General features: G+C 35.9%; 2 protein-coding genes and 3 non-coding genes across 5 annotated transcripts; 3 read left to right on the forward strand and 2 right to left on the reverse strand.

Moving 5' to 3' along the window:
* Positions 1-191: 191 nt before the first annotated feature.
* TRNAS-GGA lies at positions 192-278 on the forward strand. Its single transcript has one exon. It is a non-coding gene; the product is annotated as a tRNA-Ser (tRNA).
* Positions 279-1,491: 1,213 nt separating this feature from the next.
* On the reverse strand, positions 1,492-1,564 carry TRNAT-UGU. The gene has a single exon. It is a non-coding gene; the product is annotated as a tRNA-Thr (tRNA).
* Positions 1,565-3,160: 1,596 nt separating this feature from the next.
* TRNAF-GAA lies at positions 3,161-3,233 on the forward strand. Its single transcript has one exon. It is a non-coding gene; the product is annotated as a tRNA-Phe (tRNA).
* Positions 3,234-7,600: 4,367 nt separating this feature from the next.
* Positions 7,601-9,812, reverse strand: LOC123422482 (ATP synthase subunit beta, chloroplastic). The gene has a single exon (XM_045107690.1). It carries the CDS (start codon positions 9,187-9,189, stop codon positions 7,693-7,695), a length of 1,497 nt encoding a protein of 498 aa, XP_044963625.1. The 5' UTR covers positions 9,190-9,812; the 3' UTR covers positions 7,601-7,692.
* An 89-nt stretch (positions 9,813-9,901) lies between these two features.
* Positions 9,902-11,515, forward strand: LOC123422483 (ribulose bisphosphate carboxylase large chain). The gene has a single exon (XM_045107691.1). The coding sequence runs from the start codon at positions 9,972-9,974 to the stop codon at positions 11,409-11,411; it is 1,440 nt and encodes a 479-aa protein (XP_044963626.1). The 5' UTR covers positions 9,902-9,971; the 3' UTR covers positions 11,412-11,515.
* The last annotated feature ends 5,158 nt before the right edge of the window (positions 11,516-16,673 follow it).

Consider the following 16,673-nt stretch of genomic DNA (forward strand, 5'->3'; position numbering starts at 1 on the left):
CCGTTTTAATTAAAACTTTTATTTTATAGCGAGCGCAATTTCTAGTAAAAAATCCTGTATCCTTCCACCTAGATCAAAAGGAATTTTTCCAATAGAACTAGGGAACCCCCGAGCGGTTGCGGTTGTACCTGTACTGCAGGAATAAGAAAACTCGCTATTCACTCAGTTTATTTTCCATAATAAGTTATGTAGGAAAGATGGCCGAGCGGTTCAAGGCGTAGCATTGGAACTGCTATGTAGACTTTTGTTTACCGAGGGTTCGAATCCCTCTCTTTCCGTTTTTCTTATTCATCAACGTTAAGGATCACAATGTATCAAATCAAATAGCAATTTATTCCAGTAATAATATCTTATATTATCTTATTTTTATTTAATAGAAATTAAAAATTCTCTATAGCAAATTACTGTGGTATGTAAACATAGAGGAAAAAAGCAAAAAGGATCCTAATCCTAGGGTTAATCAATTTTAGCTAGTTGATGGGAAAATACGAATTAATGGTAATGGTCTTAGGGCTATTTAGTTCGGGGAAAGGGGAAGGGGAAGAAAATTCTATGAACCTTTCCTTTTTTCATTAAGTTCAAGTCTGACGAGAGTAATATTCTACAACTAACAACTCATTTATTTTGAGACCGACCCACTTCCTATCTAGGATTTTATTTACTAGTCCTTTATATTCCAATGTGTCAATCGTCAAATGGCTTGGCAATTTCCCCGGGTCCGATGAAGCAATATAATTTTGAACCAGACCTTTTGATCTTTGGTTATCTTTCGTAGTAATAATATCTCGGGGTTTGCAACGAAAACTTGGTATATTGACTATACGGCCATTAACTAAAATATGTCTATGGTTGACTAATTGGCGGGCCCCAGGAATGGTTGAAGCCATACCCAATCGAAAAAGGATATTATCCAAACGCATTTCAAGTAATTGTAGTAAAACCTGGCCTGTTGACCTTTTTGCTTTTCCAGCGATATGTACATATCTAAGTAATTGTCGTTCTGTCAGACCATAATGAAAACGCAATTTCTGTTTTTCTTGAAGACGAATACGATATTGCTCCTTTTTCCCAGAATTGAATTTTTTTTTAAGATTACTTCCGGATTTAGGTGTTTTTCTAGTGAGTCCTGGTAAAGCTCCCAAACGGCGTATTTTTTTTAAACGAGGTCCTCGATAACGGGACATGAAGACTCCTTTTTTTTATTGAAATTTCATTTTACACAATTAATTTCATTGTATTTACATTACAGAATACATCGAAATTAAAACTGAATTAAACTACAGGATAAACAGAGTAAAATCAACTAAAGTACCACAAAAAATGGAATTTCATCAAAATCTGTATTTTTTGTATTTTTTGTATATATATTATTTATTTTATTGTTTGTATCTAGCAAAATAGTAAGGTAAAAAACATAAAAGATCCTGGATTCTCCATTTAATTCGGAAAAAAAGAGATTCTTGTTCGTAGAACATCGATAGAGAAAAAAAAAGCCGACTATCGGATTTGAACCGATGACCCTCGCATTACAAATGCGATGCTCTAACCTCTGAGCTAAGTGGGCTTACATAACGGAAATAGTGTAACAAATAGAAATAGGTATAGTATAGGAAATCCGTAAAATCTCAGATATTAGTTATTACTCTTAGCTATTAACTAGTTCTAAATTTGAAGTTCTACTTATAAAAAAATACTAAATAAAAAAATACTAAAACTTCTTAATGATAAAGTTAGCTTGATATGCTTAACTATAGGATATTTAAAAAGAAAATTATAGACTTTATGGGTATTTTCATTCGATCATTATAGACTTTATTATTTGTTAATAATTTGAGGATTAATATTTCACTAAGGGGAACATAAAGTCAGAGTAAATAAAATTGATAATTCTGATTAGAAAAAAAGAATAAATATCCAGCGTTATAGTATAATTTCGAATACTATAAAAAAGTAAGACGGGAGGTGGGGGAGATAAAAAGTTTTGGATATATTGATTCGGATTGAATTGCAAATACATCAAGGATAGAATCAATGTAATTCAGAATTGCAATAAGCAAGCGGGGTCTCTCAAATAGAGTCGAACTGAACTGCTAGACTACGTTGAGTGATGAACTCAATGATTCAAAAAAAAAACTAAGAGATGGATGAAATTACACAAGGAATCCTGGTCTCAAAGAAGAGGGAAGTGGGGATATGGCGAAATCGGTAGACGCTACGGACTTGATTGTATTGAGCCTTGGTATGGAAACCTGCTAAGTGGTAACTTCCAAATTCAGAGAAACCCTGGAATTAAAAAAGGGCAATCCTGAGCCAAATCCGTGTTTTGAGAAGGGATTCTCGAACTAGAATACAAAGGAAAAGGATAGGTGCAGAGACTCAATGGAAGCTGTTCTAACGAATCGAGTTAATTACGTTGTGTTGTTAGTGGAATTCCTTCTAATTCTAAATTAGAGAAAGAGGGGTTTTATACTTTATACATTTAATAAACACGTATAGATACTGACATAGCAAACGATTAATCACAGAACTCATATTATAATATAGGTTCTTTATCTTTTTTAAAATTTCAAAATAAAATTCGAAATGATTATGAAATAAAAAACTCATATCATAATTTTATTTTGAATTATTGTGAATCCACTCCATTCGAATATTGAATAATCAAATTCTTCAATTCAAATTCAAAGTTTTGAGAACTTTTAAAAAGAAAGTGGATTAATCGGACGAGGACAAAGAGAGAGTCCCATTCTACATGTCAATACTGACAACAATGAAATTTCTAGTAAAAGGAAAATCCGTCGACTTTTTAAGTTGTGAGGGTTCAAGTCCCTCTATCCCCAAATCCTCTTTTTTTTTCTTTTTATCAATGGGTTTAAGATTCATTAGCTTTCTCATTCTACTCTTTCACAAAGGAAAGGAATGCGAAGAGAACTCAATGGATCTTATCCTATTCATTGAATAGATTTCTTTTTTATTAGAGTATCGGCAAGAAATCTTGGTTATTCACTCTATTTTTAAGTATTATTTAAGTAAACCATGCACAATGCATAGGGCTACCCCCCCCCTTTCAAATTTTGAATTTGAAATACTTTAATTGATTTTTTAGTCCTTTTAATTGACATAGATACAAATACTCTACTAGGATGATGCACAAGAAAAGGTCAGGATAGCTCAGTTGGTAGAGCAGAGGACTGAAAATCCTCGTGTCACCAGTTCAAATCTGGTTCCTGGCAGAGAAAAAAAAAGATCCACCGAATAGGTATTGATCCAAATACCTCGAGATGGATTGTGATACATATTTATTAATAATATATAATATAGATAGAGTATGATTTATTCATCTAAGTGGATAAATCTATAATATAAATATAGAGGCACTTCTTTTTAGAGAAGTTTTAAAATATACCCTTTCTTTATGATAAGGAAGGGGGTGAGATTAGGTTCCCCTTTATTTTTTTGCGTTTCTTTATTTTGTATTCCACTATTCCGACGAATATTTTTTTAGTCTTGCTTATCTTTATCTTATCTTATTTTCCTAGTTGTGCTAAGTCATGTGCGCGATACAAAGTTCCTGGTAGAGAACTTCTTTGAGTCATCCTATTTTTCTGTTCATATGAAGGAAATTAATATGTGATTTTCAAAATAGGGGAATCCAAATGAAACCCTTTTTTGGCTCAGTCTATCTGGAATGCTTTTGTATAATAGGAATTAATTATAAATAGGTATTCCGTTTCATCTAGGAAAAGAACCTAAAAATATTCCTTGACTTGAATAAAATCTGGAGTTGTGTTGTATAAGTGAGCACGAATTTCTTATCATTCAATGAGCATCTTGTATTTCATAAAAATTGGGGGTTATATAGTCCTTACGTAAGGGCCAGCCTATCCAACTTTCAGGCATTAGGATACGTTTAAGGCGCGGATGATTATCATAAGAGATTCCCACCATATCATAAGATTCGCGTTCTTGAAAATCGGCACTTCTCCAAATCCAGAAGACAGACGGAATTCTAGGATTATCCTTTTGGGCAAAGACTTTTATGCAGACTTCTTCTGGATTATCTATACCGTATTGTATTCTTGTAAGATGATACACGCTAGCTAAAGATCCACCGGGTGCTACATCATAAGCACATTGGGAGCGTAAATAATTATAACCATATACATATAAAATGACAGCAATGGAATCCCAATCCCCTGCTTTTATTTGTAAAGTCTCTATTCCTCGGTGATCAAAGCCCAAAGATCTATGAACCACCTCATGTTTGACTAGCCAATTAGATAACCAACCCTGCTGCATTGTCTTCATCTCTCCCTCTTTGTATAAATATTTCCCATTTCGGATGCAAGTTTGAAAGATTGCTCTGCTTTTTCTTTTTCTACACAAAAGAGCCCCCCCCTCCTAATTCACTAATTTGTAGGAAGGTACTGGACTTTTGGATTTTAAAAAAGTTTCAGAAGATATATCTAATGTCGATGGTGATTGATAGAGCAATTCTTGCTCATAAGTTCCTGTATGAGTACTGCGCCTAACATAAAGCTTGTGACTGGTAGTAAAACATCTTTTTTTATTTTGAGATAGAGTTCGATCCTCAACTATTTCTCGCGATATCTTCTTACGAAGTTTTGTTAGGGCATCTATAACTGCCTCCGGTTTAGGAGGGCAGCCCGGCAAGTAGACATCCACAGGAATTAACTTATCAACTCCCCGAACAGTACTATAGGAATCCGTACTGAACATTCCCCCTGTAATAGTACAGGCTCCCATAGCAATGACGTATTTTGGTTCAGGCATTTGCTCGTATAATCTCACTAAAGACGGAGCCATTTTCATTGTTACCGTACCGGCTGTTAAAATTAGGTCTGCTTGCCTAGGACTTGATCTTGGTACCAATCCATAACGATCAAAATCGAATCGTGAACCTATTAATGAAGCAAATTCAATGAAACAACAACTGGTACCGTATAGAAGGGGCCATAAACTGGAGAGTCTTGACCAATTCGAAAGATCATTTAGTGTAGTTGAAATAACAGAATTGGAACTTGTTTGGTCAAGTAAGGGAAACTCAATCAAATTCATAACTGTCTCAATAGAATCTTTTCCTTCTTTTTTTTTGTCTAAATATTCAGTTAAGACCATTCCAAGGCTCCTTTTCGCCATGCATAAACTAAACCGACAACTAAGATAAGCACGAAAATCAAAGCTTCGATAAAAACGGATACACCCAATACGTCGAAACTCATTGCCCAAGGGTATAGAAAGACGGTTTCCACATCAAAAACAACAAAAACGAGCGCAAACATATAATAGCGTATTCGGAATTGTACCCAAGCCCCTCCCATGGGTTCTATACCCGATTCATAACTAGAAAGCTTCTCTGGTCCTTCACTAACCGGGGCTAAAAGCCCTGAAATCGAAAATGCCAAAATAGGAATAAGGCTTGCTATTATTAGAAATGTCCAAAAAATATCATATTCGTGAAGCAGAAACATAATGTACTCCCATTAATGTGGAATAGGCGGAACTTAAATTAGTCAATTCAATTCAGCATTGTCAATTTATCCAGAACTTCTCTCTTTTCCTCGGTGAAACAAGAATCTTTTTTGTTCAAACAAAAGCGCTTAGTTTAGCCTTTGTTTCCTCTGTGCTGCATCTTCTTTAAAGATTCATCCAATGGAATCCCAACTCCCTTTCTTTTGGATTTCCATTCTATTTAGATATGGTGTATGTAGATCTAATTCTTATATAAAGAAAACTTTATCGTTTCACTTTGTCTCGCTTTCTCTAGAATCTCTATAAAAAAAGAATAGCTCTATCCTTTATTTACTATTTAATAATAATAAGAGACTATTAAATAAAAATGAGAATACTACTAATTAGAATAATTAGAACCTAATTAAGATAGTAGGACTAATCTATGCAGTATAATGAGAAGTAATACTATAAAAATAAAAATAAAGAACTCTATTTCAGAACTATGAGACAGAATATTCTGTTTTCTTATTTACTCTTTACTTTATTTTTTCTATTTTTCGTTTTTCTTTTCCTGTCTGTATGATTTTGATTTTCGATGAATGAGCCTTTGGTAATGCTTTTATCTCTATTCTATGTCGCAGGCGCCTATCCAGTCTATAAACAAATACTAATGCGAAAATGAAAACTATACTAAACTAAAGAAAACATAGGATAGAGATCCTAAAATAGAAAAAAGGGCATATTAGGGCTATACGGATTCGAACCGTAGACCTTCTCGGTAAAACAGATCAAACGGATTATTATCGAAATGATTTGAACTGTTTCAAAGACCCAACATGCATTTTTTTGCATTGGGCTCTTTCATAAACTGATTTAAAGATCAGTTAGTCCACCATAGTTTTTCTTTACGGAAAGATAATGAGATGGCTCCCTGTGCTCTGATTGATTTTTTGTATTATGATCTATCTAGGAGCAATACCAAAGTGTTTCAAAGGAGGATTACCTTGACTTAGGTCTGCCTCTGGTCTAAATTAAATCAACCTAAGTGAAATGGAGTCTCTATCGTTCCACTGCAAGAGTTAACTATGAGACTTCATACACCTTAAAGTTCATAGAACGAAAAGAAGTTTTTTGGAGGCCCTTATCCTCATTACGCCTAGCATTTAGTGGGCTGGATATTTACCTTATCAACTAGCAAATCCATAAGGGTTCTATTTGATTAGGCACCTGAATTGGCACCTGAATCGGACTGAACCGACTGTTTGTCAGGCTACTGTTCTCCTATTCTCTCGAATCTATGAAGTAAGACATTGATTTTGCAATAAGATCGATTATGTTCATTGCATAATAAGCTCCTTTGAAAAGCATTGGCGCACGTGTAAACGAGTTGCTCTACCGAACTGAGCTATAGCCCTTATCAGAGATATCTTAACATATAGAGAATTTCTTGTCAAGATGAATATTTTCTAATGCCAGAGGATATCCCTTTGATCTGTATCTGTTTAGTATTTAGTTTAGTATTTAGTATATAACAGACCAATAACAGAGCGGTATTGCTTAGAAAAGGGATTCAATATATAATCGATCGAAGTAATGGGTCTTCCTTTGTGGTGATAAATTGCCTACTTAACTCAGTGGTTAGAGTATTGCTTTCATACGGCGGGAGTCATTGGTTCAAATCCAATAGTAGGTAAGTAGGTAGAAAAATTACTAGATAGCATTGGACTTACTTCGCTTCGCTATCTAATAACTTTTTCTACCCCTCTTCCCTTTTTCTTTGTATCAACTATAAACCACTGGATTGTCTTCAATTGGATGGGGGAATCCAATTGACAGCCTCGATTCGTATCCTAGCTCGTCTGAGAGCGAGCTTCGCTTCAACCAAATCTTTCGTACCCTCAGCTTTACTCAAGTTAGCTTCGGCTATTTCAAGTGCCTTTTGAGCTTCTTCCGGATCAATATCACTACCCAGTTCCGCATCATTTCCTAAAATGATGATCTCATTATTAACTATTCTCGCAAAACCGCTCCACAGAACCGCCGTTAACCATTGGTCGTTGAGGAGGCGTATTCTCAAAGGACCCATATCTACTGCTGTGTTAATAGGGGCGTGGTTTGGTAATACGCCAATTTGGCCACTATTCGTGGATAAAATGATTTCTTTCACTTCACAATCCCAAATAATTCGCTTAGGAGTCAGTACATAAAGATTTAATTTCATTTCTGCGATTTGTTCTCCTCTTCTAAGGTTATAGCTTTCGTGCTAGCTTCATCGATGTTACCCACCAAATAAAAAGCCTGTTCAGGTAGGCCGTCTAATTCTCCGGAAAGGATTAGTTGAAATCCCCTAATAGTTTCCGCAAGAGCAACATACTTTCCTGGAGAACCAGTAAAAACTTCTGCCACAAAGAACGGTTGTGATAAGAAACGCTCAATTTTTCTTGCTCTTGCTACAGTTAAACGATCCTCTTCCGATAATTCATCCAAGCCAAGAATTGCGATAATGTCCTGAAGTTCTTTGTAACGTTGTAAAGTTTCCTTAACTCTTTGCGCAGTTTCATAATGTTCGTTGCCAACGATCCGAGGCTGTAACATAGTTGATGTTGAATCTAAAGGATCTACTGCTGGATAAATACCCTTGGAAGCTAATCCTCTGGAAAGTACGGTAGTAGCATCCAAATGTGCAAATGTTGTGGCAGGGGCAGGGTCGGTCAAATCGTCCGCAGGTACATAAACTGCTTGAATCGAAGTTATAGATCCCTTTTTAGTAGAAGCAATTCTTTCTTGCAAAGAACCCATTTCTGTACTAAGAGTAGGTTGATAACCCACTGCGGAGGGCATTCTCCCTAATAAAGCGGATACCTCTGATCCTGCTTGAACAAAACGAAAGATATTATCGATAAATAAAAGCACGTCTTGCTTATTAACATCTCGGAAATATTCTGCCATAGTTAGGGCAGTTAAACCAACTCTCATACGAGCTCCCGGTGGTTCATTCATTTGGCCATAGACTAGAGCTACCTTTGATTCTTCAATATTTTTTTCATTAATTACTCCGGATTCCTTCATTTCCATATAAAGATCATTTCCTTCACGAGTCCGTTCCCCTACTCCACCGAATACGGATACGCCCCCATGAGCTTTAGCAATGTTATTGATTAATTCCATGATCAGTACTGTTTTACCTACTCCAGCCCCCCCAAATAGTCCTATTTTTCCTCCACGTCGATAAGGAGCTAAAAGATCGACGACCTTAATACCTGTTTCAAAGATGGATAATTTCGTATCTAACTCGATAAAGGCAGGCGCAGATCTATGAATAGGGAACGTTGCACTACTATCTACAGGACCCAAATTGTCAACAGGCTCCCCAAGAACGTTGAAAATTCGTCCGAGAGTAGCTCCACCGACCGGAACACTGAGAGGAGCTCCCGTGTCAATCACTTCCATTCCTCTCATCAACCCGTCCGTAGCACTCATAGCTACAGCTCTAACTCGATTATTTCCTAATAATTGTTGTACCTCACAAGTCACATTAATTTGCTTATCGGCAGTGTCTCTACTCTGGACTACTAAAGCGTTATAAATATAAGGTAACTTGCCCGGGGGAAAAGTGACATCCAGCACGGGTCCAATAATTTGATCGATACGACCTGTACTTTTTTCTTCACTTGTGGAAACCCCGGGACGAGAAGTAGTAGGATTGGTTCTCATAATTATCACATAATTAAAAAAAAGGAATTTGTCGAAATTTTTCTTTTTTTATTGTTGAATAATGCCAAATCAAATCAAAAAAAATCCAAAAGTAAAAAGGAAATGAATTAGTTAATTCAATAAGAGAGAAAAGGGGACCAGGACTTGATTTCGTTGCCCAAGCGAATCCCATTCAATCGTTTACTCATGGAATGAGTCCGTTGGAAAGTTCAATCAATCTTTTTTTCATATACATTTTGCCTTTTGTGGAGGATCTGTGCCTACTCTACTTTCCTATCTAGGACTTCGATATACAAAATATATACTACTGTGAAGCATAGATTGCTGTCAACAAAGAATTTTATTAGTATTTAGTTAGGTATTTGCATTCCAAATAAGAAAAGAGACCTATTAAGAACTTGTAAAATAAGGATTAGGGATTAATTTGGGTTGCGCTATACCTATCAAAGAGTATACAATAATGATGGATTTGGTAAATCAAATCCATGGTTTAATAACGAACCGTGTTAACTTACCATAACAACAACTCAATTCCTATCGAATTCCTATAGTGGAATTCCTATAGGATAGAACATACACAGGGTGTACGCATTATATATGAATGAAACATATTCATTAACCTAAGCATGCCCTCAATTTTCTTTAATGAGTTGATATTATATTAATTGAATATCCTTTTTGTTTTACGAGATTTTTGCTAAAGTTTCATTTACGCCTAATTAACATCGAGTAGACCCTGTTATTGTGAGAATTCTTAATTCAAGAGTTGTAGGGAGGGACTTATGTCACCACAAACAGAAACTAAAGCAGGTGTTGGATTTCAAGCTGGTGTTAAAGATTATAAATTGACTTACTACACCCCAGAGTATGAAACTAAGGATACTGATATCTTGGCAGCATTCCGAGTAAGTCCTCAGCCTGGGGTTCCGCCCGAAGAAGCAGGGGCTGCAGTAGCTGCCGAATCTTCTACTGGTACATGGACAACTGTTTGGACTGATGGACTTACCAGTCTTGATCGTTACAAAGGACGATGCTATCACATCGAGCCTGTTGCTGGGGAAGACAGCCAATGGATCTGTTATGTAGCTTATCCATTAGACCTATTTGAGGAGGGTTCCGTTACTAACATGTTTACTTCCATTGTGGGTAACGTATTTGGGTTCAAAGCCCTACGTGCTCTACGTTTGGAGGATCTACGAATTCCCCCTACTTATTCAAAAACTTTCCAAGGCCCGCCTCATGGTATCCAAGTTGAAAGAGATAAGTTGAACAAGTATGGCCGTCCTTTATTGGGATGTACTATTAAACCAAAATTGGGATTATCCGCAAAAAATTATGGTAGAGCGTGTTATGAGTGTCTACGTGGTGGACTTGATTTTACCAAAGATGATGAAAACGTAAACTCACAACCATTTATGCGCTGGAGAGACCGTTTTGTCTTTTGTGCCGAAGCTATTTATAAATCACAGGCCGAAACCGGTGAAATCAAGGGGCATTACTTGAATGCGACTGCGGGTACATGTGAAGAAATGATTAAGAGAGCTGTATTTGCGAGAGAATTAGGGGTTCCTATTGTAATGCATGACTACTTAACCGGGGGATTCACCGCAAATACTACTTTGGCTCACTATTGCCGCGACAATGGCTTACTTCTTCACATTCACCGTGCAATGCATGCAGTTATTGATAGACAGAAAAATCATGGTATGCATTTCCGTGTATTAGCTAAAGCATTGCGTATGTCTGGGGGAGATCATATCCACTCCGGTACAGTAGTAGGTAAGTTAGAAGGGGAACGCGAAATGACTTTAGGTTTTGTTGATTTATTGCGCGATGATTTTATTGAAAAAGATCGTGCTCGCGGTATCTTTTTCACTCAGGACTGGGTATCCATGCCAGGTGTTATACCGGTAGCTTCAGGTGGTATTCATGTTTGGCATATGCCAGCTCTGACCGAAATCTTTGGGGACGATTCTGTATTACAATTTGGTGGAGGAACTTTAGGACATCCTTGGGGGAATGCACCTGGTGCAGCAGCTAATCGAGTGGCTTTAGAAGCTTGTGTACAAGCTCGTAACGAAGGGCGTGATCTTGCTCGCGAAGGTAATGAAATTATCCGAGCAGCTTGCAAATGGAGTCCTGAACTAGCCGCAGCTTGTGAAGTATGGAAGGCGATCAAATTCGAGTTCGAGCCGGTAGATACTATCGATAAGAAGGTCTAAAAAAAAATAAACGAAATAAAAAGAGAAAAAAATAAGTTATGAAATGCAGTAATTCTTCTTTATTCTTCTAATTGATTGCAATTAAACTCGGCTCAATCTTTTTTTTATATAAAAAAGATTGAGCCGAATAAAAATAGATCATGATATGATCATGAGACTTGACAAATCGAGATTCGTCTATTCTATATATCTAGAATATATATATATATTAAGGTATAATACAATAAAGAAATAAAAAGAAAATAATAAAATATAGTAGTATCATATGATAATGGAATCAAATACGCAGTATTTACAGAAAAAAGTCTTCGTTTATTGGGAAAGAATCAATATACTTTTAATGTCGAATCGGGATTCACTAAGACAGAAATAAAGCATTGGTTCAAACTCTTCTTTGGATTAAGGTGGTAGCTGTGAATAGCCATCGACTACCTGGAAAAGGTAGAAGAATAGGACCTATTCTGGGCCGTACAATGCATTACAGACGTATGATCATTACCCTTCAACCGGGTTATTCTATTCCACTTCTAGATAGAGAAAAAAACTAAAGGAGAATGAATGAAAAAAGACATAGTTTGGAAGTTAGACCTTTTTATAAGACTCTCTTTCAATTTCAAAAAAGAGGACGTTTGAAACTTTTAACAGGCGTAATCGTGAGTCAACATGCTAGAACTAGATAAGGAAGTTTTCTATAACCTTAATAAAAAGGATAAAAAGGTAGTTTTAGTTTATGACTCCGATCAAGAGCGAGAAATCCTTGATTTGGGATTGGACATAGAACCTGGACCCATCGGAGAGACGTTGAAAGGAGCGTATCCTGATGGTAAGAATTATACTTTCGTGGAAATACAGCGCTATAGACTTCAGTGTGGTAGAGTAGACGTTTTGTTCCTAATTTTTCTGGACCAAACCTCCGCTCCGACCCAACGATACAATGAATTTTTTCTGTTCATATTCATAAATAAAAAAGATTAGGAATCGCAATGCTACTATATGCGTCCAGAGCAGTATTTTGAATACTATTCTTCTATAATCCATTATTGCGCGGGGTCTTACTAACAGGACTTCGCGGCACAGGACGGGTCTTCGTCGAAAAGCTAACACCACCCGGCATTTTCATACCCTTTCTTTGGGTGGTATATCGCCTTTAAAAGTCTAAGAGGGTAGTAGGGGGGATCTTAAGAGGGTAGTAGGGGATCTTAAGAGGGTAGTAGGGGATCTATAGTAGGTAAGATAATTTGCCCTTTGATTTTGATTGAATATACTATTTTTCTGCCTTTACCACGCATTATTGTATGCGCTTCTAGAGAAGTATGTATGCAGGAAGTAAATTCTAGTCGCTTTCTTTTGAATCCAATTTCAAATTAGATTAGAAAGATAGAAAGGCCATGAGGATGGGAAAATAAAAAAAATCTTTTTAATTAGTTCTCCTTTTTTGGAATTTTCTTATTATCCTTATCATTTTTTTTACAGAATATTTTGCAAACTAAAAAAATACAATAGTCAATATTCCTTATAATAGATATACTTAATTATATCATAAGAATCTTAAGATATTTTTCGACTAGATAGAAATAGTAAATTTGAATTGAGACACCTATTCCATGACGGATTTAAACTTACCTTCTATTTTCGTGCCTTTAGTAGGCTTAGTATTTCCGGCAATTGCAATGACTTCTTTATTTCTTTATGTGCAAAAAAAAAAGATTGTCTAGTATTTTTTAGTGTAAGTAATATAATATGGTAGGGTATGTGACTTTTTCTACACACACTTTCTACACACAAATGAAAAACGGCTATGGATGCAGATATAGGCTACGAGCATAAATGCATGAATATGCAGAGCTTGGTATAGCGAGTTTTTTTTTATTTATTTTAATTGAATCAACGAATATTTTTTGAATAGAAAGTCAATGTATCTAACCTATTATTTCACAGGAGTACTAGTTGCTGAAGGCGATTTCAGAATCAAAAAAAGTAAAGGCAAAATTATTTAGCTTATTCTCTCAATTTCAATCGACCGCTGCTGGATTTAGTATATCTAATATGAATTGGCGATCAGAACACATATGGGTAGAACTTCTAAAAGGTTCTCGAAAAAGGAGTAATTTTTTCTGGGCCTGTATTCTTTTTCTAGGTTCACTAGGATTCTTATTGGTTGGGACTTCCAGTTATCTTGGTAAGAATATTATATCTATACTTCCATCTCAAGAAATTCTTTTTTTTCCGCAGGGGGTCGTGATGTCTTTCTACGGAATCGCAGGCCTATTCATTAGCTCCTACCTGTGGTGTACTATTTTGTGGAATGTAGGTAGTGGTTATGACCGATTCGATAGAAAAGAGGGAATAGTTTGCATTTTTCGTTGGGGATTCCCTGGAATAAAACGTCGCGTCTTCCTTCGATTCCTTATGCGGGATATCCAATCAATTAGAATTCAGGTTAAAGAGGGTCTTTATCCTCGTCGTATTCTTTATATGGAAATCCGGGGCCAGGGGATCATTCCCTTGACTCGTACTGATGATAAGTTTTTTACTCCACGAGAAATTGAACAAAAAGCTGCCGAATTGGCCTATTTCTTGCGCGTACCAATTGAAGTATTTTGAGGTATCTTTTTTGAACTGAATTGAATGAAGAAAAGATAAATTGGAAGAAGAAAAGTTTTCTCAACATGGGGAGGAAGTCCCTTCGAAATTGGATTTGTTATTGTAAGGGGATTTTTAAGTATTTATCTAAAGGAAGGAACAAACGAGGATAAGATAAAATTATTTTAAATTTTTTTTGTCGAAGTTAGATATATTGCATACTATTCTTCTCTTCCATTTTCACCCGAAAGGGCTTTTTTTATTCTATTTCACTATTTCATTCCATCTAGATCTAAGAAAGAACCCAATGCACTGAAATTCCACTAATATACAAAAAAGAAGAATAGATACAGGGTATCAAACCTATAGAGTTTTTGCTTCAAAGAAATAGAAATATCATGAAATAGAAATATCATCATATAGAGTCAGGGAATGGAATAGAGTCAGCGAATGAAGCATATTCATTAACAACTCCATTTACAGATCAAAAATGAAAAAAAAGAAAGCATTGCCTTCTTTACTATATCTTGTATTTATCGTACTTTTGCCTTGGGGGGTCTCTTCCTCATTTAACAAATGTCTGGAACTTTGGATTAAGAATTGGTGGAATACCAGGCAATCCGAAACTCTCTTAACTGATATTCAAGAGAAAAGGATTCTAGAAAGATTCATAGAATTAGAAGAACTTTCTCTCTTGGACGAGATGATAAAAGGGAAACTAAAGACACATGTACAAAAACCTCCTACAGGAATACACAAGGAAATAATACAATGGGTCAAAATAAATAATGAGGATCATCTCCATATCATTTTGCATTTCTCGACAAATATAATCTGTTTGGCTATTCTAAGTGGTTCTTTTTTTCTGGGTAAAGAGGAACTTGTCATTTTGAATTCTTGGGTTCAGGAATTCTTCTATAATTTAAATGACTCAATAAAAGCTTTTTTTATTCTTTTAGTTACTGATTTTTTTGTTGGATTTCACTCCACCCGTGGTTGGGAACTAGTAATTCGTTGGGTCTATAACGATTTTGGATGGGCTCCTAATGAGCTTATTTTCACTATTTTTGTTTGTAGTTTTCCAGTAATTCTAGATACATGTTTGAAATTTTGGGTCTTTTTTTGTTTAAACCGTCTATCTCCTTCGCTTGTAGTCATTTATCATTCAATTAGTGAAGCATAAATTCATTTGATCTCCCGATATTAATATTAATCAAATTAGCATCTTTCTTTAGAAAGAAAGCCCTTTTCCATTTTACCAAAATTCTTTCTATTTATACCTGCTTTAAGGTATTCATCATTGCAGTACAACTGTTGCAGTAGAATGCCAACAAATTCGTGTATAGGGAACTAGATTAGCTTAGCTACCTATCTAATTTATTGTAGAAATTCTGGGATCTGTGATTGGACATGGAAAATAGAAATACTTTTTCTTGGGTAAAGGAACAGATAACTCGATCGATTTCTGTATCGATCATGATATACGTAATAACTCGGACATCTATTTCAAATGCATATCCCATTTTTGCGCAGCAGGGTTATGAAAACCCACGAGAAGCAACTGGGCGAATTGTATGTGCCAATTGCCATTTAGCTAGCAAGCCCGTCGATATTGAAGTTCCCCAAGCTGTGCTTCCCGATACTGTATTTGAAGCAGTTCTTCGAATTCCTTATGATATGCAATTGAAACAAGTTCTTGCTAATGGAAAAAAGGGAGGGTTGAATGTAGGTGCTGTTCTTATTTTGCCCGAGGGATTTGAATTAGCGCCGCCCGACCGTATTTCCCCTGAGTTAAAAGAAAAGATAGGAAATCTTGCTTTTCAGAGTTATCGTCCCGATAAAAAAAATATTCTTGTGATAGGCCCTGTTCCCGGTAAGAAATATAGTGAAATTGTCTTTCCCATTCTTTCCCCTGATCCTGCTACGAAGAAAGATGCTCATTTCTTAAAATATCCTATATATGTAGGGGGAAACCGAGGAAGAGGACAGATCTATCCTGATGGTAGCAAGAGTAACAATACAGTCTATAATGCTACGTCAACAGGTATAGTAAGAAAAATACTACGTAAAGAAAAAGGGGGGTATGAAATATCCATAGTTGATGCATCAGATGGACGCCAAGTGATTGATATTATACCTCCCGGACCAGAACTTCTTGTTTCAGAGGGGGAATCCATCAAGATTGATCAACCATTAACAAGCAATCCTAATGTGGGAGGTTTTGGTCAGGGGGACGCAGAAATCGTGCTTCAGGATCCATTACGTGTCCAAGGCCTTTTGTTCTTCTTCGCATCCGTTATTTTGGCACAAGTTTTTTTGGTTCTCAAAAAGAAACAGTTTGAAAAGGTTCAATTGTACGAAATGAATTTCTAGGTCCCGGAATTTCTTACCATCAAGTTGGTAAAAAGCCTCGATTTATTGGCAATTGCTAGAATTATCTATGATCTTTTTTGGAAATCCTTTTTTTGTTTAGACTTTTTTTTGTTTACGAGATGTCTGGAATTCCTTATTTATATCTCATGCAAAAGAAGAGAATCCAAGGCAAAGGCGAGAACAATAAAATTTAAATTTCTTTCGAGGGATTGCAGGTCTTCTTAATCGTCTATTCGGCACAAGAAAAAGGCTTTTTCTTGTGCCGATTCTTCTTGTATCAAAATAAGAATCCTTTTTCTTCCTAAT

The sequence above is a fragment of the Hordeum vulgare genome, unplaced genomic scaffold (genome assembly GCF_904849725.1).
Source record: "Hordeum vulgare subsp. vulgare unplaced genomic scaffold, MorexV3_pseudomolecules_assembly, whole genome shotgun sequence".
Lineage (NCBI taxonomy): Eukaryota > Viridiplantae > Streptophyta > Magnoliopsida > Poales > Poaceae > Hordeum > Hordeum vulgare.